Here is a 22,344-nt window from a genome sequence, read left to right as displayed (position 1 = left end):
TATAAAATACTTGTTGCGTCTTATGAAAAAACTATTCCATTGAATAAAGGAAATACTTATTTTATCTTGTAACCCAAAAAAATATTCCTAAGTGTAAAAAATACTTATGGCATCTTATAAAAACTACCAAAAAATACTTATGGCCTCTTATAAAAACTCCCAAAAAATACTTATGGCATCTTATAAAAACTCCCAAAAAATACTTATGGCATCTTATAAAAACTCCCAAAAAATATTCCTAAGTGTAAAATTACTTATGGCATCTTATAAAAACTCCCAAATGTTTAAAACGAGTACCCATTTCATATTATAAAAAATAACTACCCCCATGTATAAAAACAATTCACCCATATTCTAAACTAACAGAAACTGCTCCCACAAGCGTAAAAAGTATCCATTTAATCTTATACAAAAAAATACTCCCACATGTAAAAAAAAAAAAACATATTTCATCTTATAGCAATAAAAAAAACTACTCACGAATATGTAAAAAACCCATTTCATCTTATGAAAAAGAGAAAAAACTACGTGCTACCACACACGTGTAAACTATACCTATTTCATTTGACAAAAAAACTACTTCCACAGACGTGTAAAATATTTCCATTTCATCTTACGAAAAAAAATCTCCCAAATTCGTGAATAATATACCCATTTCATTTACAAAAATACTACTCCCACATTCATGTATAATATACCCATTTCATCTTAAAAAAAATCCTATTTCCACAACCGTGAAAAATATACCCATTTCATTTGACAAAAAAAAAAATTAATACTTGCACAAACGTGCAAAATAGTCCCATTTCATCTTACGAAAAAAAAAAACTATAAACTAAAAAAACTACTTCCCCATTCGTGTAAAATTTACCCATTTCATAAAAAAAAACTAACTCCCACATTCATGTAAAAAAAATTACCCATGCCATCTATCCAGAAAATAAAGACTTACAAGTGGAATAAATCCACACCCGAGAGAATATAAAAAATATCCGTTTCACAGTATAAAAATAAAATGAAAAAAAGCTATATACTCACATGTGGAATAGGAGTCTGTGGATGACTGAGAGAGCGAACGGCTTCGGTACCTCCGACGGGAAGATTTGCTTCCGCCCCCTGGCATGGCCAATTCACCCTGCGGAGGAAGAAGGGAGAAAAATTAATAATAATAATAATAATAATAATAATAATAATAATAATAATAATAATAATAAAAAACCTCTTTCAGTTTTCCTCTGAAGATTGCAAAAGAAACCCACAAAATTACTGTGCATGACGTGTTTACTTATAAATATTTATATAAGTAAAATAAAATGTAACTATTTATAAGTAAACACGTTATACACAGTAATTTTGTGGGTTTCTTTTTGAATAATAATAATAATAATAATAATAATAATAATAATAATAATAATAATAATAATATGAAGGAATGATAACAGCGGCACAAGATCAGGCCCTAAGAACCAGATATGTTCAAAGAACGATAGATGGAAATAACATCTCTCCCATATGTAGGAAGTGCAATACGAAAAATGAAGCCATAAACCACATAGCAAGCGAATGTCCGGCACTTGCACAAAACCAGTACAAAAAGAGGCATGATTCAGTGGCAAAAACCCTCCACTGGAGCCTGTGCAAGAAACATCAGCTATCTTGCAGTAATAAGTGGTACGAGCACCAACCTGAAGGAGTGATAGAAAACGATCAGGCAAAGATCCTCTGGGACTATGGTATCAGAACAGATAGGGTGATACGTGCAAATAGACCAGACGTGACGTTGATTGACAAAATCAAGAAGAAAATATCAAGCGCTTCGGTGGCGTGGTTGGTATGGTGCTTGCGTCCCACCTCGGTGGTCGCGGGTTCGATTCTCGGCCATTCCATTGAGGAGTGAGAGATGTGTATTTCTGGTGATAGAAGTTCACTCTCGACGTGGTTCGGAAGTCACGTAAAGCCGTTGGTCCCGTTTCTGAATAACCACTGGTTCCACGCAACGTAAAAACACCATACAAACAAACAAGAAGAAAGTATCATGGGACACCAGAGTTGAAGAGAAAGAAAGGGAAAAAATGGATAAGTATCAAGACCTGAAAATAGAAATAAGAAGGATATGGGATATGCCAGTGGAAATCGTACCCATAATCATAGGAGCACTAGGCACGATCCCAAGATCCCTGAAAAGGAATCTAGAAAAACTAGAGGCTGAAGTAGCTCCAGGACTCATGCAGAAGAGTGTGATCCTAGAAACGGCACACATAGTAAGAAAAGTGATGGACTCCTAAGGAGGCAGGATGCAACCCGGAACCCCACACTATAAATACCATCCAGTCGAATTGGAGGACTGTGATAAAAAAATAATAATAATAATAATAATAATTTTTTAAAATGTCTGTTTTAGTTCAAGAATGCTTTACGTTTAATAATTAATGTTTGGATCTGTTTACAAACTTGTGTGTGTGTGTGTGTATATGTATGTATTTATGTATGTATATGTATATTATATATATATACACTATTGTTAAAACTCTTAATTCAAAAGTGGATTACGTTTATTAATTAATTTTGGGATCTGTTTACAAACTCGTGTGTATGTGTATAATGTATTTATTGATATTATTAATATAAAGTATTAAACTATTGTTCAAAATGGATTACGTATAATTAATGGGATCTGTTTACAAACGCGTGTGTATTTGGGGTTATGTTTTTATGTATGCTATATATATTGCGTATATATTCTTGTTAAAACAGGATACGTCTATATAAATATATAGATATAGATATATATATATATATTATATATATATATATACACACTCTCTTAAAACAGGATACGTCTCAAGTATAAAAAGCCCATTAAAACACTCTGGTTTTATACTTGAGATATATATACATATATGTACATACATACACAAAAAGACACTAAAATCTAAAACACAGTAACCACACACTGTGCCCACCGAACAGAGAGCATAGACGAGGCTGTTAACCAATTCCCCAGAATCCGATATCAGCAATTAAGAGCAAACTGTCGCTGGCCACAGAGAGAGGAGTTAGGAACCTCCCCCACCCCCTCCCCCCACCCTCAACAATTAGGGAGCAATTCCTCTCCTCAGGTGGGATCCTAATTCTCACTTAGGTAGTACCAGTGTGAATGTGTTTGGGGATTATATATATGCAATTGTATGAATATAATATATATATATATATATATATATATATATATATATATATATTATATATAACATCTCTCCCATATGTAGGAAGTGCAATACGAAATGTGAAACCATAAACCACAAATAGCAAGATGAATGCCCGGTCACTTGCACAAGAACCAGTACAAAAAGAGGCACGATTCATGTAGCAAAAGCCCTCCACGGAGCCTGTGCAAGAAACATCAGCTACCTTGCAGTAATAAGTGGTACGAGCACCAACCTGAAGGAGTGATAGAAAACGATCAGGCAAAGATCCTCTGGGACTATGGTATCAGAACGGATAGGGTGATACGTGCAAACAGAACAGACGTGACGTTGATTGACAAGGTCAAGAAGAAAGTATCACTCATGAGTCGCAATCACCATGGAGGGACACCAGAGTTGAAGAGAAAGAGAGGGAAAAAATTGGATAAGTATCAAGATCTGAAAATAGAAATAAGAAGGATATGGGATATGCCAGTGGAAATCGTACCCATAATCATAGGAGCACTAGGCACGATCCCAAGATCCCTGAAAATGGAATCTAGGAAAAAACTAGAGGCTGAAGTAGCTCCAGGACTCATGCAGAAGATGTGATCCTAGAAACGGCACACATAGTAAGAAGAGTGATGGACTCCTAAGGAGGCAGGATGCAACCCGGAACCCCACACTATAAATACCACCCAGTCGAATTGGAGGACTGTGATAGAGCAAAAAAAAAAAAAAAAAAATAATAATAATAATAATAATAATAATAATAATAATAATTATTATTATTAGGAAGGAGGCCTTCTCTGAGGGCAGTAGCATTGAATACAATAGCTGTTTCAACGGCATTAATTTATATAGAATCTTCTCATTCTTCTTATTATCTTTTTCTCGTCAGCATGTAGCTGGTGTATTAAGTTTCCTAAGGACATGTAAAGATTTTCATTTGTCTTAGGTTTATTCCTCTAACGTGTCGACAGCGCACAGGCAGTCATCTATGAGAGTTTACAGTACATGAATTTAAGATACAGTTTTTACAAGTATTTATAGCATGCTATAAATACTTGTAAACTGTATCTTATACAGTTTACAAGTATTTATAGCATGCTATAAATACTTGTAAACTGTATCAAGTATTTATAGCATGCTATAAATACTTGTAAACTGTATCTTAATTCACTGTACTGTAAACTCTCATAGATGACTGCCTGTGCGCTGTCGACACGTTAGAGGAATAAACCTAAGACAAATGAAAATCTTTACATGTCCTTAGGAAACTTAATACACCAGCTACATGCTGACGAGAAAAAGATAATAAGAAGAATTGAGAAGATCTATATAAATTAAATGCCGTTGAAACAGCAATTATTATTATTATTATTATTTTAATTCTCCCCCACAGCAACGTTCAATATCAAGCCCTCAAGAATTCATGACACAGGTGTCGTTTACACAGGTCACCTAGGTCACCACCTATTGATAACCTGTTATCAGAACCGCCTCCAGGTCATTCTGGAAAGGTCACCAGCCATCCTGGGAAAAGAGACGAGAGAGAGAGAGAGAGAGAGAGAGAGAGAGAGAGAGAGAGAGAAGAAGAGAGAGAGAGAGTCTTTTATTGCACCCTTTTATTTTTCGAGACCTTACAGACCTTACAGACCTTAACAGTTCGTTCGGGTTGCCCCAGGGCCCTCAGTGTGAGGCGCCTCTAATGTCTACCAGAGAGTTGCTAGTACATCTTCCGGTATATTTTGCATCTTCCAATCTTGGATGGTCTGGGATGCAGTTTAGATATTTGTCGAGCTTATTCTTAAACACATCTACGCTCACTCCTGATATATTCCTCAGATGAGCTGGCAACGCATTGAATAGACGCTGCATTATCGATGCTGGTGCGTAGTGGGATTAATGTCCTGTGTGCTTCCTTATTTTTCCTGGTATATTTTTGGCACTAGTAATCTACCTCTGCTTGCTCTTTCTGATATTTTTAGTTCCATGATATTTTCTGCTATCCTTCTATCTGTTTCCATGCCTGAATTATCATGTAGCGTTCTCTTCTCCTTTCCAGACTATATAATTTTAAGGATTGTAGTCTTTCCCAGTAGTCTAGGTCCTTAACTTCTTCTATTCTAGCTGTAAAGGACCTTTGTACACTCTCTATTTGTGCAATATCCTTTTGATAGTGTGGGTACCATATCATATTGCAATATTCAAGTGGACTACGAACATATGTTTTATAAAGCATAATCATGTGTTCATTTTCTTTTCTTGTTTTGAAAGTGCCGTAACAACATTCCCATTTTTTGCTTTACATTTTGCCAACAGAAATTGCTATTTGATCATTGCATAACATGTTCCTATTCATCATCACACCAAGGTCTTTACCTTATTTGTGATTGTCTCTTATTAGGTCCCTTATATGCATATAGCTTTCTTTCTCTGTCTCCATAATTTATTGATTCAAATTTATCAGAGTTAAATACCATCCTATTTACCTCTGCCCAATCATATACTTTGTTAAGGTCTCTTTGTAGAGCGTTCCTATCTTCATCACAAGTAATTTCTCTACTTATTCTTGTGTCATCAGCGAAACTACTCACTACCGAATCCTTAACATTACTGTCTATGTTCAATCATAATAACAAACAATATTGCAGCTAGCACCGTACCTTGTGGCACACCGGATATTACCTTGGTTTCATCCGATTTCTCATCGTTTGCAATAACTATCTGTTTTCTTGTGTAAAAATTCTTTTAAACCATCTTCCTACTTTATCTACGGTATTGTGTTTTCTAATTTTTCTTTCTTTGCTAATATATTATGGTCTACTTTGTCAAAAGCTTTTGCAAAGTCTAGATAACCACATGTGTTTTCATTTCCGCTTTTCATATTTTGAATATGTTCTCACGGTGGACTAACAGTTGGGTTTGTGTACTTTTTCCGGGTACGAAACCGTGTTGTCCTATATTAAACAAATTATTTTTATTAAATGTTTCATAATATTTTTCTTCATTACCCTTTCATACACTTTCATAATATGTGATGTTAGACTCACAGGCCTATAATTACTTGCCTCTAGTCTTGATCCACTTTTGAAAGTAGGGGTGATATATGCTAATTTGTGCTCATCATAATCTTGCCTGTATCTACACTTTGTCTTAATAATATTGCAAGTGGCTTTGCGATAGAATGAACTACTTTCTTTAACAAAATAGCAGGGACTCCATCCGGCCCTGCAGCAGCTCCATTTTTAATTTCATTAATTGCCTGCACAATATCAGCTTCATTAATTTCTATGTCAGCTAAATATTCACTATTTTCTTCCCTTACTTCTATATCATTATCTTCATTATCTATTCTAGGGGTGAATTCTCTCTATATCGTTCTGCCAGTATGTTGCAAATTTCCTTTTTTTCATTCGTTAATCTCCCTTCAATTTCTCAGAGGGCCTATTTCTATTCTTCTTTTATTCATCTTCTTCGCATATGAGTATAATAGTTTGGGGTTTGCTTGATATTTAATAGGGTTTTTTCTTCCAAGTCCCGTTTTTCATTTTCTTTTGATTGTATAATCTTTTGTTCTGCATTTTCTATCTTACTTTTTTAGTTCTATAACTTTCCATGCATTTTTTTCTTTTGCAAGACCTTTTTTCCACTTTCTGATTTTCTGGAACAAGATCCTTCTGTCTCTTGGTATGCATGAATGATGTTTTACTTTTCTTCTTCGGTATATATTTTTCCACTATTTTCTCCAATATTTTATATAATATCTCCGTATTTACCCTTATGTCATCACTTACGAAAATGTTATCCCAATCTTTTGTTTAATTCTTCATTAATTTCTGACCATTTTTATATTTTTACTGTAGAAGTTGTATTTTCCATATCCTTCCCACTTTTTCATTTCTTGCTTATCTCTATTTTCACTTGCTTTGGAATGAACTGTTAATTCTATGACATTATGGTCTGAAATACTCGCATTATAAAACTATTATTTCTTTAACATAATTCATCTCGTTCACAAATACTAGGTAAATAAAGTAGTTTCCTTTCTTGTTGGCAGGTGATTATTGTTGAATGTTGGTATTCTAGTAGCATAATCCTAATAGCTTTTCAAATTGCCTCTTATCTTCTGCACTACTATACTCTCTTTTTTATATGTATAAGTACAACCACAATCTCCTATTCGTTCTTTCCATTCTACGAAAGGAAAGTTGAAGTCACCAGATAGGAGAATAGTCCAGTCCTTGTGATTTCTACATATATCATCCAATTTTTTCAATTATTAAGTCAAACTCTTTAGTATTAGGAGGTCTATATTACTATGTTCATCAATTTTTCAGATTCAAATTCTACCGCTATAGTTCACATTCTGAGTTACTATATTTCTCATATATTTTTTTCCTTGTTTTTTTGTCTTTCCCATATATTGCGGTTCCCCCTTGATTCCGATTTTTTTCTATCTGATCTATAAGTTTGGAACCCTTTTATTGATCATCATTCCCAGTCTCTTGGAATACCAGGTTTCACTTATATTCATTATATCTATTTTCTTTCTTTTCATTTTGGGTTAGTCTTCTAAGTTACTCTATTTTTCTTTTTGAGTTACTCGAACAAACTAAAAAAACCCTGCGCATTCATCACCTATGATGGTTTGCGCGTTTTTTCTCCTTCATAATACTGGTAGTAATAAGGATTTTCCCATGTCTCTTTCCTGTTCTGGTATGTTGTTCTTTTTTTCATTTCCAGAAATTCTGACATTAAAAAATCCAACTTTCCATAATATTTGATCTTCCTTCATCATAATTATTCATTTTGTGTCTGAATCTGCAATTTTCTCCGTTTCTGCAATATCCTCTTGTATAATAAATACAGTTATTATCTCTTGAGTAGAATTTCAGGAGCTGATGCTTTGAAATTTTTTGCTGGACACCTCTGCATATCTCATTGGTGGTTTGCTTTTTTCTCTTTTACTGATATTCTTGATTCTCTCTTTATTGTTTCTTTCTTATTTTGGATTTTATTACTTGGTTGGTTATTTATTTGATTATGATTCATGGCTACAGGGGTGCATATATTTGCATTTTTTGTCGAACTTACATCCTTTTCCTTCTTTTAGGTTTTTTACATATTTTTGGATGCAGATCTCTGCAATCATCCCCATATCCATCTAAGTATGCACATTTACCATATATTCATAGTTTTGACATATCTTAGGATGTTTGTAGTAACATCTTTCTCCAAACTCTGCAATTCCCTCTTTTCAAAAGGTTGCAGATTTTGTCTTCTTGTCTATTTTTTCCTCTTTCCCGTCATTGTGTAGATCTGGGTAGAGCCTCTTCTTCGGGATTTGCTTTTCTGTTGTCATATCGTAATGTTTATTTCTTCGTAGGTATGCTGCTTTATTGCCTCATATGTAGTATCAATGAGTATCTCTGCATCCATACTTTTATCTTGTTCTTTGTTTTCCTTATTTTTTTCTGTCATTCATTTTTGTTTACTTCTCTTCCGTTTTCCTCTTCTTCTTTTTCTTCTTCTTCTTCCTCTTCCTCTTCTTCTTCATCCTCAACTATTTGTACATTCAATCTTGATTTAATAACATTGTCTATCCATGATAGACATGTTGAACAAAAAATTCTTGTATCTTTTCTCAAATCTTGTATTACCTCAGCACACTGTGGATGGGTCGGAATGTTGCATGCAGCACATTTTCTGATTAGGTTTTGTGGATTGACTATGCTATACCAAACCTTAACACAGTTTGCATGCTTTGGCATTCTTTTTCCTAATGCATCAATTAGGATATTCACAAGATTCACCACTTATTCATTTTCTTTGTCGGAATATGTTGGTTTATGTATATTTTCTTTATGAGTCTCTTGACCACTTGGATTTTATTTGGAACTTCTTCAATTATTTTCAAGATGTTTTATTAGATTTGTTCCAGTTTGAAGGATTATATCCTTCTAATATATCTATGAATGCTTTTGTATCTTTTTGGTTAGGACTGTTGCTGATTTCATAGATGAGAAATGCCAGTTCCCTTCCTGCTACCTCATCGTATTGCGAATCTGCTAGACACGCCAAATTACGCCACCTTTTCCCGCAGTTAGTTGGAACTTACTGCCATCTTGGTTCTGATTTATAGTATTACACTTGATAAACTAACTTAGAAAGGCGCTTTATCCTACTATTTTCACACTAATCTTATCACCGATAGTTCACGAACACTTCTAGATATTTCTCAAATTCTAGTCGTATGTTAAACTTGTGATATCTGTTGATTATTGTGACTTCACGCGGGTACGTCTCACCAAGCAAGATGGCTACTACGAGAGAGAGAGAGAGAGAGAGAGAGAGAGAGAGAGAGAGAGAGAGATTCACATCTAGGCTAAGCATCATTTCAAATCACTTCTATATTGACGACTAGATACTATCTTCTTTAATAGGTTCCAGACCTATTGAAAAATTATACATATATAGAAAAAGTCCTCGTACTTAAGAGAAACACTACATAAAATTAAATGCCAGTGCTTAAAAAATAACAACATTAGCAGTTTAGCATAAAAGAGTGAAGATGGTACAAAAGCAGTGACCTAAATAGGTAATCCAGGATTATAAGCTGATGTAAGTGAATGAGCAGAGGTTCCTTGACAATTTGACGTCAATAACAGCGTTGGTGATTTTTTTAAACTTTTTTAAAAATAAAAATATATGAAAAATCAGTGATTAATTTTATTTTTTAATTTTTTTTATTTTTGAGATTTTTTTTCAATCCTTTTTATTTCTTCAAAATGTATTTTATGACAGAATTACTATTGATTTATCTTTTAGGCTTCAAGTTCTGCCCTATAGTATGTACTTGTAATTTTTCTTTATATCAAAATAAATAGATGCAGCACAGTTATGTTTAAGTTTTATTAACCTCCGAACCATATTTTTCAATTTGTTTGATTTCAAATAAAAAAAAAGAAAAAATGAAAAAATCATGATTATTTTTAATGAAAAAATCAACGATTTAATCACTTGATCAAATCAATTTGATTTGATCATTGCCAACCCGATAAGCAATCAATTTGATTTAATCATTGCCAATCGATAAGCAATTACAATTCACTGACGACGTACACTATATCGAGCAGAGGCGATAGTTGTAAGCATTCTCCTCAACTTCAGGTAGCCACTGGAACTTTCCAGTAGAGTCATAGGTCCAGGGAGCCTCCAGACCAGACCATGACGAACTCATTCGAGTCGTCTGAAGTTTTCCAACTATCTGGCCTTAATCTAATTCTCTCGTCTTGTTGTCGTCTCCCGTCCAGAAGCAATTTCATTCTCATTCTCTCTCTCTCTCTCTCTCTCTCTCTCTCTCTCTCTCTCTCTCTCTCTCTCGTAAACAGCAGCAGTGTGGAAAAGTTTAAAAGAAAGCTAGACAGAATCATTAGGAGGACACTGTGAATGCACAGTAAAACCTGCACCTAGAGATATGTAAGTCTTTGAGACATCCTAATCCTTGTAACTCCTTGTAACTAACTCTCTCTCTCTCTCCTCTCTCTCTCTCTCTCTCTCTCTCTCTCGCGGGATTATGATACAGTTCCAGGGCAATAACCAGGGAATTTTCCAAACTTTTGTTGACCAGGGTCCTTCAAAATAAAAAAAAAAAAAAAAGAAAAAGAAAGCCATGGAACAACTTTAGATATAATATTTTATATGAGACACAGACAGAAACCCCTCTCCCTCCAACCCCTTCTCTCTCTCTCTCTCTCTCTCTCTCTCTCTCTCTCTCTCTCTCTCTCGTATATAGTACATAGATATACAAAGCTACTTCCTGTAAAATCTATATAAAAAAAAAAGTCTGAGCACTATTACTGATTTCACTTAAAGGATTTGCACAGAGCCGGTATTGAGTTCACTTTAAAACGCCCGGCCACTAAGCGGTTGTAAGCCTGCTCTCTCTCTCTCTCTCTCTCTCTCTCTCTCTCTCTCTGGATAACCATTTTATAAACGCAAGCCAGAGTTATTTCTGAAGGAACATGAAAAATTCAAGATTCTCGAGAACGCGGTTGGTATGTACCTTGTATGAGCTAATGCTAAGTTTCATTTTGTATACATAACGGAACTGTATACATACATAGATGTAGAGGTCGGTCTCTCTCTCTCTCTCTCTCTCTCTCTCTCTCTCTCTCTCTCTCTCTCTCTCTCTCTCTCACAGAGATACATCTCGAGGATACTTTATGAGTTTGCCTTATGAATACGTAAAAAGGTTCTCTCTCTCTCTCTCTCTCTCTCTCTCTCTCTCTCTCTCTCTCTCTCTCTCACACACACACACAGATACATCTCGAGGATACTTTATGAGTTTGTCTTATGAATACGTTGAAAGATTCTCTCTCTCTCTCTCTCTCTCTCTCTCTCTCTCTCTCTCAATCTCTACCTCTCTCTCTCTTCTCTCTCTCTCTCCACTTTTGGAATTCAGATCCCAATGCAATACCGTGAAGTAATTATGTGGGACTAATCAATCGGTTTAGCATCGTCCTGGCGTCGCAGATCTAATGGTCACTGATGTCCATAGGTCAGATATGTGTAGTGTCTCTAAACTGGCACTATCAACTGATTAGGCACCGACCTGGCGTCACAGATTTAATCGTCACTGATGTTCCAAAGATCAAATAAGAGTACAGTGACATCATGAGAAATACAGTGACTGGAAGAAGTACAGATGACAGTGAATATGTCATAATAAGGTCATGGGACAGGATTTACGACATGAATACTGAATGTGGCCTTGTAGCGATAATGCCATCATCAGTATAAGTTGGTTTACGTGATATGTTGCAACAAACGAGAGGCCTCTCCAAGAGTGGGTAATGTAAAAAGCTTCTCTCTCTCTCTCTCTTTATAAGTAGGGTAATAGAGGAGATAAAACAAGGCGTGATCCGACCTCCAGCCTACTCGGGACGCGTGCAAGATTTTCCACTGATGTGGATACAAGGACACAAATTAAACACGTTCATACATTCTCAGTTATAAGTGGAAACTCAAAATACCTGAACAGAAATATAGCCTCTAAATTCAGTCCATCAAATGAATTAAAATGTGCTAAAATCACCAGACACACAGCCCTGTTTCACCAACCAAAATTGTAAAAAGACGACATCTTTTATGAGAAATAACTTTTCTGTACTGTTTGACACGCACATTAGTCATTCTTTACATCTTCATTCCAGTAAATAAATCATAAATATCCTATCCTGAAATTCCTACGTCTTTAACTCAAAGCAAAACACATTTTCAGACCTTTTTAAGGCTCTTCCATAGACCTTTCCTACCCCTCAACTTCAACAACAACAAAAACAACAGAGTAGTTTGTAAGCTTACTCCACGAATAAGCGAAAATGATTATTTCTGAGGCATAAAACAGTTCTAAAGGTGTCTAAGTGAATGCGACTTCATGAAATACTTACAATATGGCAAAAATAGGGTGATTTATAAAATATTCACGACCATTTTTCTACGGAATAAAAACCTAATTCAGATGATTTAATAACACTAAAAATGTCTGGGTTAGGTATACACATACACATACTAACCACAAGATCGGATTTAGCTATGTATAAGGTCACGTCTCGGAAATAGATTATCATAATCGGACTACAATTCTACGGTGCATGCTCTCCAGGTTTCATAGTGTGTTCAATACTATTTTAACCACTCTGGTTCAAGAGTATAGATGCAACGCATTATTCCCTACAGTAATTCGCCTTCTAATCTAATAGTTTACAATTTTTATTTATTTATACTAATTAAACTATACAAATAACTTATCTCTCTCTAAAGTCAATGGGTCCCGTGGTGGCCTTGTTCCATATGAATAGGGTTCATCTGAATATAATAATAATAATAATAATAATAATAATAATAATAATAATAATCTTAAGTCAACGTACAATGTGGTGGCCTTGTTCAATATGAATATGGGTTCATCCCCTGAATAATAATAATAATAATAATAATAATAATAATAATAATAATTATAATAATAGTAATAATAATAATAATAATAATAATAATAATAATAATAATAATAATAATAATAATAACAACCACCAGGTGGTCTCCTTCACTACTGACTACCAAATGTTAACCTCCAGGCAAGGGTCGTTCAATCTTGTCGAACAGTTCTTGAGATATCCAAACCCAAAAAAACAAACATGGATAATAATGGAAATAAAAAAAAAAATCTAATTCCAGTCTTCCAGGTCACTGGAGGCAGGAAATTAGGATTAATTACAGTTGAAGTGTAATTATACAGGGTGATAATGAGAGACATGAAGAGAAAACAGGTGTAATTAATAATATAGATATATATATATATATATATATATATATATATATATATATATATTATGTATGTATGTATAGTACTGGCCACGCCCACCTATAACCACGCCCATTTCCCTACCTGCTGTTGCTGCTGCTTCTTGTGGTTCCGCCCACCTTCGTTATCACTGTAATCCAGATTCTCGTTCAAACAAACATCGTTATCATTATCACGTTCATTATACTCATTATAATCCTCATGATCCGACTTGTTCAGGTCGTTGGTCATCTCGTCGTCTTCGTCCTCCTCCCCTTCGACGTCCCCGTCGGGGGCGCAGGAGAGGCGCTGCCCCCAGCCGCCCGGAATGGGCGTGGGCAGGGCCATCGTGTGTCCATTGATCCGGGTGATGGACGAGCCGGAGCCCAGACGCACCTCGCCCGCGCCGCCCAAAATGGGCGCCCACCCGCCGCGGAGGGAGAGCGTGTACGTTCTCTAGAGGGGGAGGGGGAGGGGAGCGTGAGGACACGGGTTTGACGTCATTGTAAATTGGTATTATTTTAGCGCGCGTTCTTTCGCCATTATTATTATCATATCATTATCATTATATTATTATCATTACATACAGTTAAATAATTAAATATATATATATATACATATATATATATATATATAATATATATAATATATATCGGCTATTTCACGTGTCATCATGTCATTATCATTGCCATCATTATAGCCTATTTCACGAGTCATCATCCTATCATCATTATCATTGTCATCATTATAGTCTATTTTCATCCTATCATCATTATCATTGTCATCATTATAGTCTATTTCACAAATCATCATATCATTTATCATTATCGTCATTATAGCCTATTTCATTAGTCATCATATTATCATCGTTATCATTACCCTCACTATAGCCTATTTCGCGAGTCATCGTGTCATCATTATCATTATAGCCTATTTATCGAGCCATCATATCATCATCATTATCATTACGATCATTATAGCCTATTTCCCGAGTCATCATATCATCATTATAGCAAATCAACAATTATTTCACGAGCATTATCATATCATCAAGATCTTCAAATGATAATGATTTCATATAATGAGCAGTTTTCACATTTATTTCATATCAACTTCAAATCATTATTATCATCATCATCTCATCAGCTAATAATGACTCGTATAATGACCGCTGTTTACGGAAATGAATTTCTATCATAATATCATCCTTATCATTATAGGCAATTAAAGGCTATTTCGCGAGCGTCATCATCAAATAATAATGTCATTGTACAATGATTATTGGTTGGTAGTCCCGAGTTCGATTCCCCACTCTGCCAACGTGGAGTCAGAGGAATTTGTTTCTGGTGATTAGAAATTAATCTCTCGATATCATGTGGTTCGGATCCCACAATAAGCTGTAGCTCCCGTTGCTAGGTAACCAATTGGTTCCTAGCCACGTTAAAAATATCTGATCCTTCGGGTCAGCCCTATGAGAGAGCTGTTCATCAGCTCAGTGGTCTGGTTAAACTAAGATATACTTAACTGAAGTAACTCCTTCTGTCATTCACTACTTGATAAGGGTGGGTGTCAGTCAACCGAAATATATATAGTCCTTAGCTTTAAATCAGTGTGTTTTAATGGGGCATTTTATACTTGAGATATATATATACATATGTATATGCATGCATATATACATACAGACATACATATTTTGGGCGTGTCCTTTCAGAATTTCACGGACTGCAAATTACTCTCGTACACGCTCCATCGCGTGTCAGGTAGATTAGCTTTTGAAGGAGGCTATAGCGATAGGGGTATAACGCCAGTAGAAATTATTTGCTTCGGGTATCTTGCTGCTGGAGACTCTCTCTCTCTCTCTCTCTCTCTCTCTCTCTCTCTCTCCTCTCTCTCTCTCTCTCTCTCTCTGATTAGGACTGGACCGAAAAAGACCGGCTAAAACTGATTAAGACTGTAACGAAAAAACCTGCCTATAAAAAAAAAAAAAAAAAAAAAAAAAAAAATGAGACCCTTACGACGATTTTATCCAGCTCATTCTGGAGTCTGACGAATGCGAACGAATCACGGTTTGTTACACCGAATAATGAGGCTGTTGTTACTTTTTTTCCTCTCTGCTTCTTTTCGAGTTTCGCTTCCAATCGGGAGAGATTCAAGGGCGGAGAAGGGGGGAGGGGAAGGGCGGGGGGGGGGGAGGGGGGATAATGGCAAATAAAATGCTACTACTCCTGCAAGGTGTGTTTCCGGATATTTCGTTATAGCGGGAAGTATACAGAATTCGCCTTGATTTGATAATGTATGTATATGTATATATAGTATATGTATACATATGTATATATAGATATATATATATATATATATATATATATATATATATAATATATATATATATATGTCATGTTTTACTTCTGCCCTTTTTCACGTATACTGCTGACGAGAGAGAGAGAGAGAGAGAGAGAGAGAGAGAGAGAGAGAGAGAGAGTAAAAACTGCTCTAAAAGTAAATTATCTTGAAGAGAGAGAGAGAGAGAAGAGAGAGAGATGAGAGAGAGAGAGAGAGAGAGAGAGAAGAGAGAGAGAAAAAAAAATACGCCTTTGTCTTCGTGATTTAAACCGCGCAATAACCATCCGAAAATAGACAAACTCCAATAAATAGATTTTACAGCTATTAAAAAAAATCACGACAAATCACCACCAATCAATCACAATCGCCCAAAAACAACACCCCCCCCCACCCTTTTAGTGTTTGGAAGTAGGGGGGAGCGGAGCCCCCCCTGACCATAATCCTGATTGCTGGTTTTAGCAGATAGCGAAGTGTCAATATAGATTAGCCCGCGCCAAATCTCGACGTAATGACCTAATTTATGAAAAGGTTGAGTTAAAATGGCAGAAAATGAATAGTGGATATTGGAAAAGGAAGATATAGAAATCCTTAGATATATTATATATAATAATGTCCTGCTACACGCAATATTGCGTGCAAGATGGAGAGACGAATGGTGCACACACACACACAAACACTGGCTACGCAAAACCACAAACAGACAACGACAGGAAATTATATAGTATCTCTTTCCTCGAGTGAGTTGAAACTACGTATACCGGACAGAAAAGAGTTTTACTTCAGTCCCTCTTTTAAAAACGAGCGAGTGCTTGAAGAAAGAAAATGGGTACGACATTCGTCTTCTCTCTCTCTCTCTCTCTCTCTCTCTCTCTCTCTCTCTCTCTCTCGTGCGCATTGCGCGTGTCCCTTTAGCGCATGCGCACATGCATTTCGCGTTTCTTAGTGTAAATATAAGAGTTAATATGACAAGTATTCGCGAGAGGGATATTTAATATTTACTCAAAATATTCGCTAAACGAAATAAAGAACTGAAAAATTTAGTAATAAATCCAATATAACTAAATGAACAAACCAACGCACGCTACTGAACGCACCGAAAACAGCCAAATGAACGCATCTCTAATATGACGAAAGAATACCAAAAATTAAGCGAATGAACGTGCCATAAACAGCCAAACGAACACACAAATAGAACCACAAGAACATACCCGAAATCAGCTAAATGGACACGCTATAAACTTAGCAAATGAACGCACCGTAAACAGGCGAGTGAACACACCAATACAAGCAAATTAACGCACTCAAAACAGCCACCTGAACACGCCAATGCTAGAAATGAATGCACCAGATATGGACAATGAACGCAGCCAAAAAACAACCAAATGAAGGCGCCAGAAATGGACACGGAACGCAGCAAAAACAACCAAATGAACGCACCCAGAAATAGCCAAATGAACACGTAACAAAACAATAGGAAGTGAACACATCTGAATCCTCCCCCAAAATATATACGCCCACACACAACTGGCGAGAGAGAGAGAGAGAGAGAGAGAGAGAGAGAGAGAGAGAGAGAGAGAAACAATGACTAGGGACCTCCCTAACAAGGTCAAACTCGTGCCACGCCACTGGGTGCTAGTTACGGCGGAAAAATAAGTGCGAGGGGAAAACTGGACCAGGTTCTCTCTCTCTCTCTCTCTCTCTCTCTCTCTCTCTCTCTCTCTCTCTCTCTCTCTCCGTTGAAGACTGAACATCCATTCACCTTTGTATTTTGTATAAGGAAAAATTAAGGATTAACTTTTTAAATTAAAGGTAATAAAAAATTTAAAAATTAAAATGGTTTTTTAACATAGAAGAATAAACAAAACTTAATTTTTGCATTCTTTTCTTAGGCTTCGTTTTATAATCGTTTTTTTTATAAGAAAAAAAAACAATTAAGAATTAATTTTTTAAATGATAGGCAATCAAAATTTAAAAATTCAAAATTTTTTTTTAACATACACGAATAAACAAAAACTTAATTTTTGCATCCTTTTCTCAGGACTAAATTTATAAAAGCTTTTTTTATAAGAAAAATCAATAAAAAATTAATTTCTTAAATTATGGACAATAAACAAAACTTAATTCTTGCACGCCACAGTTAAGAAAAAAGAAAACAGTTTTGTATACATTAAAAATATAGAAATGTGAATGAATTTTGGATGATAAAAAATGTACTAAAATGACTATATTACTGTGAAAATATTTATGATAAATATTCTCAATTAAATTTACGAAAAAAAAATCTTTTTTCTAGAGAGAGAGAGAGAGAGAGAGAGAGACAGAGAGAGAGAGAGAGAGAGAGAGTGAGTCTAATCACTTCAAAATTAAGATGACATAGCAAGGCAATCTATATATATATATAAACTCTGGCAAATAGCCAGTGAAATCAATCTAAAACTCACAAAAGATAAAAACTTTACGAAAAAAAAGTTCCCCCCCAAAAAATGAAATTTGTTGTTTACGCAAAAAGTCCCACAAAAGAAAATAATTTCTAAAAAAAATCCGAAAACTTCAAAAAAGAAAAAATCCCAAAGAATTAAGCTCCCAAAAATCCAATACGAAGAGAAAATTTCAAAAAAAAGAAAAATATCCAAAAAAATAAAAAAATAAAAAAAAGGAAAAAGGTCCCAGAAAATAAAAAAAGTTCCCCAAAAAGAAAAAAGCTTCCACCTTATTCCTTTCATCTCCAAAGGCCCTACAACGGGGCCCCCCCTCCCCACCCCCGCCCCCCAACCCCACCTCACCCTAACCTAACTTTTAACGACTCTGGAAGAAAAACAGAAAATAGAAGCGACCTTTTTCTTTTGTACCTGAAGAAGACGGGACAGATAAAAGTCTATTTCCGTCCTTGGAAAAAAAAAAAAAAAAAAAAAAAATTATTTCAGTCCTTGGAAAAAAAATAAAAGCAAGAAAAGTTTATATCGGAAGTGAAAACAAGAAAATAAAAGATATCGAAAATCAACTAAAAATTGAATGACGAAGTCGAAGAGTAATTACATTAATGAACCATTTTAATTGAACTGAACACCGAACTTACACAGAAGGTCACAAGCGCTGAGACCAATGAGGTCATTCAGTAAAAGTTTGAAAGGTGTAACAGGAGGAAAACCTCAAAGCAGCTGCACTATGACTCAGTTGTCGGGAAGATGGAAGAAAGAGAATATGAACGGAGATACAGTAAAAGGAACGAAAGGGGTTGCAGCTAGGGGCCGAAGGTACGCTGCAAAGAACCCCTTAAGTAAATGCCTACAGTGCACCGCATGAGGTGCACTGATGGCACGACTCCCCTACTGGGAATATATATAACTTTAATAAAAGAGTAATCAGATCAACGAATACGGAAAATGACAATATGCCAATTATTAATACACACAACCACCCATTACATCAATTCAGAAGTCCCACACACAAACATACGAAATGTATTTAATAGTACCGTACACAGGTGTGATATTTGGAGCACATGTTACCGAATTTTACCTTGGAACCAACTACTAAGGTCAGTTCCCCCTTCCGTGCATTGTTTGGCTAACATATATCACGCAGGGTATTGTGAAATAGTGTCCTAAACACATAAAATATACACAAACGGGACAAGGGACTAGTCTTCTCAGAATCACTTGACCAACGTCTATCAAAACTGACCCTGTGGGTAGACAATTTAAACTTTCTCATTTCCATTAGATTAAAAAAAAAAATCAACAATTTACTTTTTTTCAGTTCCAATAAAAAAAATCATGAAACGAACGACTACGACCTTCAAAGAATCACTTGACAAACGTCTATCAATTGGTCCTAGATGAAACAACTTTGCCTTTTTTCATTTTCACGAACAAAAAGATCATGACATGAACAGCTATGTCTTTCAAAGTCTTTTCACAATAAAATGAGACAATTATTATACTTTGGCGCTTTTATTGGCAAAATACAATATTATTATTATTTTTTTATCACAATCATCCTATTCGACTGGGTGGTTTTTATAGTGTGGGGTTCCGGGTTCCATCCTGCCTCCATAGGAGTCCATCGCTTTTCTCACTATATGCCCTGTTTCTAGGAGCACACTCTTCTGCACGAGTCCTGGAGCTACTTCGGCATCTATAGATTTTCCAGATTCCTTTTCAGGGATCTTTGGATCGTGCCTAGTGTCCTTATGATTATGGGTACATTTTCCACTGGCATATCCCATATCCTTCTTATTTCTATTTTCAGGTCCTGATTTTCATCAATCTTTTCTCTCTTTCTCTTCTACTCTGGTGTCCCATGGTATTGCGACATCAATGAGTGACACTTTCTTCTTGATTTTTTCAACCAAAGTCACGTCTGGTCTATTTGCACGTACCACCCTCTCTGTTCTGATACCATAGTCCCAGAGGACCTTTTGCTTGATTGTTTTCTATTATTATTATTATTATTATTAGGAGGAACCTTATTCATATGGAACAAGCAACCCACAGAGGCCACTCACTTGAAATTCAAGCTTCCATAAAATATTATGGGGGTAAATTCGAAATAAGTAACAGAAGGTGATGGCCAATACAGAAAGGGAAAATATTTACCATTCAAAATCTCTGCACCGTAAAACTAGACCATCAGTTACACCTTTTCATTTGAACTGACAAAATCCAGACATGAACAACTGAACCTCTTTCTCAATCAACTCAGAAAACCCCCACTTCCGGAAATACAAGATTCGTCCATTGATATCTGAACGAATTGGAAGTTTGAGGAAATGAGACAGACACAATGATTCATAGCCAAGGTTGTTTGAAAGAGAGACAATAGTTTATAGTAACGAGGTGTTCTAAGAGGAACTGGTTACTTGCCTTCTTGATCTCCAGTCCAAGGCACAAAATGGAGGTAATTAAGAATGAAGTGAAATAAGATTTAATTGAATGAAATTATAATTGAATGAAATAAGAATTAAATGATAACACTGACGAGAATTTTGATTTTTGTGGCAATCGGATTCCAGATATAATTTTTTTTTTTTTTTTTTTTTGCTTTTTTGTGGCGAAGGTATTCTTGATATAAAAAAAAAATTTAAAAGATTCCAAAAATAAATTATAACATTAACGAGTTTTGTATTTTCTATAACAAAGGGATTCCTGATTATTAAAAAAATTATGCAAAAAAAAAAAAAAAGACAATATGGACGAGTTTATTTTTATTTAATTTGGTAAGGGGATTCTTGATATAACAATAATTATGTCATACATTAACAAAAAAACAAATGACAATACAGACGACTATTTGTGTGAGTGTGTTTTTTTTCACAAAGGGATTCTTGATAGAAAAAAATGATACAAGATTCCAAATACATGACAATAGGAACGAAGTTTTTTTATTTTATTTTATTTTTTTTTTTTTTGGGGATTTTTTTTTTGGGGGGGGTTGGGGCGGGGGGGGGGGGGGGGGAATGTTGATATTCCTGAAAAACGGTGAAAACTGTGAAGTAGCCTTGTTTGACAATGCTAACTCAATTTTCTTCGTGTTAAAACAAATTAAAAAACTGGATTGGAAAAAAGAATTAGATTGAAACTGAAAAATATCATCCATTTTATTCTTATTTGTATAAAAGTAGTATTTGTTATGTTCGCAATAAATAAAAACTTGGAAGCAAATTAAAAACTAGATTGAAAATGGAATAAATGTCCACTTTCCTTCTGTTCAAAATAAAAACTGGAAATTTAAAAAAAAATATACATTGAATCTACGAAATTATTAATTTTTTCATGTTCAAAATTAATAAAACTGGAAAAATAGTTTTTTAAAAATTGAAAATACAATAAATTACCATTTTCTTTATGTTCAAAATAAATAAAAACTGGACAAAAAATTTTAAAAATCGAAAAACTAGATTGAAACTGAAAAACACAATCACATCATAATAAGAAGGCCAATTATCACAGCCTAAAGAGAGAGAGAGAGAGAGAGAGAGAGAGAGAGAGAGAGAGAGAGAGAGAGAGAGAGAGAGAGAGAGAGAGAGGGCCAACCAATACATTTTTTGGGGCCAAGAGAGAAATGTCTGACCCCCACAAATGTCTCGACGCAAATAGACCGTTACGGTTTGGCTGGACAATCAGAAAAGCAGAGAATATCTCGTCAATATTTTGTGGATGATTTCACCCCAGTGGGATGAGAATTGCCTGGTGTTTTCACCCCACAGGAAGGATTATCTAGTGCATTTAGTCCTGTAAGGTGAGGACTTTCTTCACCCCAGTGGGATGTGAACTGCTTGGTGTTTTCACCCCACAGGAAGGATTATCTGGTGCATATAATCCTGTCGGGTGAGGACGAAATCAAGAATCTCCATTCTTTATCCCAGTGATATGAGAATTATCTTTCACCCCAAAGGAATGATTATCTCTTGCATTTATTCCTGTGGATTGAAAGAATGATTATCTCTTGCATTTATTCCTGTGGAGTGAG

General features: G+C 35.2%; 1 protein-coding gene across 6 annotated transcripts in view; it reads right to left on the bottom strand.

The window, feature by feature from the left end:
• Positions 1 to 22,344, bottom strand: part of LOC135194854 (adenosylhomocysteinase-like 1) — a 284,838-nt gene that overhangs the window by 140,007 nt on the left and 122,487 nt on the right. For 4 of the 6 annotated variants that reach the window (XM_064221084.1, XM_064221066.1, XM_064221075.1 and 1 more), the window contains one exon: positions 1,039 to 1,135. In XM_064221084.1, coding sequence (XP_064077154.1) covers positions 1,039 to 1,135 — 97 coding nt within the window. Of the gene's footprint in view, positions 1 to 1,038; positions 1,136 to 13,638; positions 13,990 to 22,344 lie in introns of all 6 variants that reach the window. The other 2 variants (XM_064221058.1, XM_064221050.1) reach the window with 1 other exon arrangement.

This window comes from Macrobrachium nipponense, chromosome 20, assembly GCF_015104395.2.
Source record: "Macrobrachium nipponense isolate FS-2020 chromosome 20, ASM1510439v2, whole genome shotgun sequence".
Taxonomy (NCBI): domain Eukaryota; kingdom Metazoa; phylum Arthropoda; class Malacostraca; order Decapoda; family Palaemonidae; genus Macrobrachium; species Macrobrachium nipponense.
This window is presented reverse-complemented; position numbering and strand designations above follow the sequence as displayed.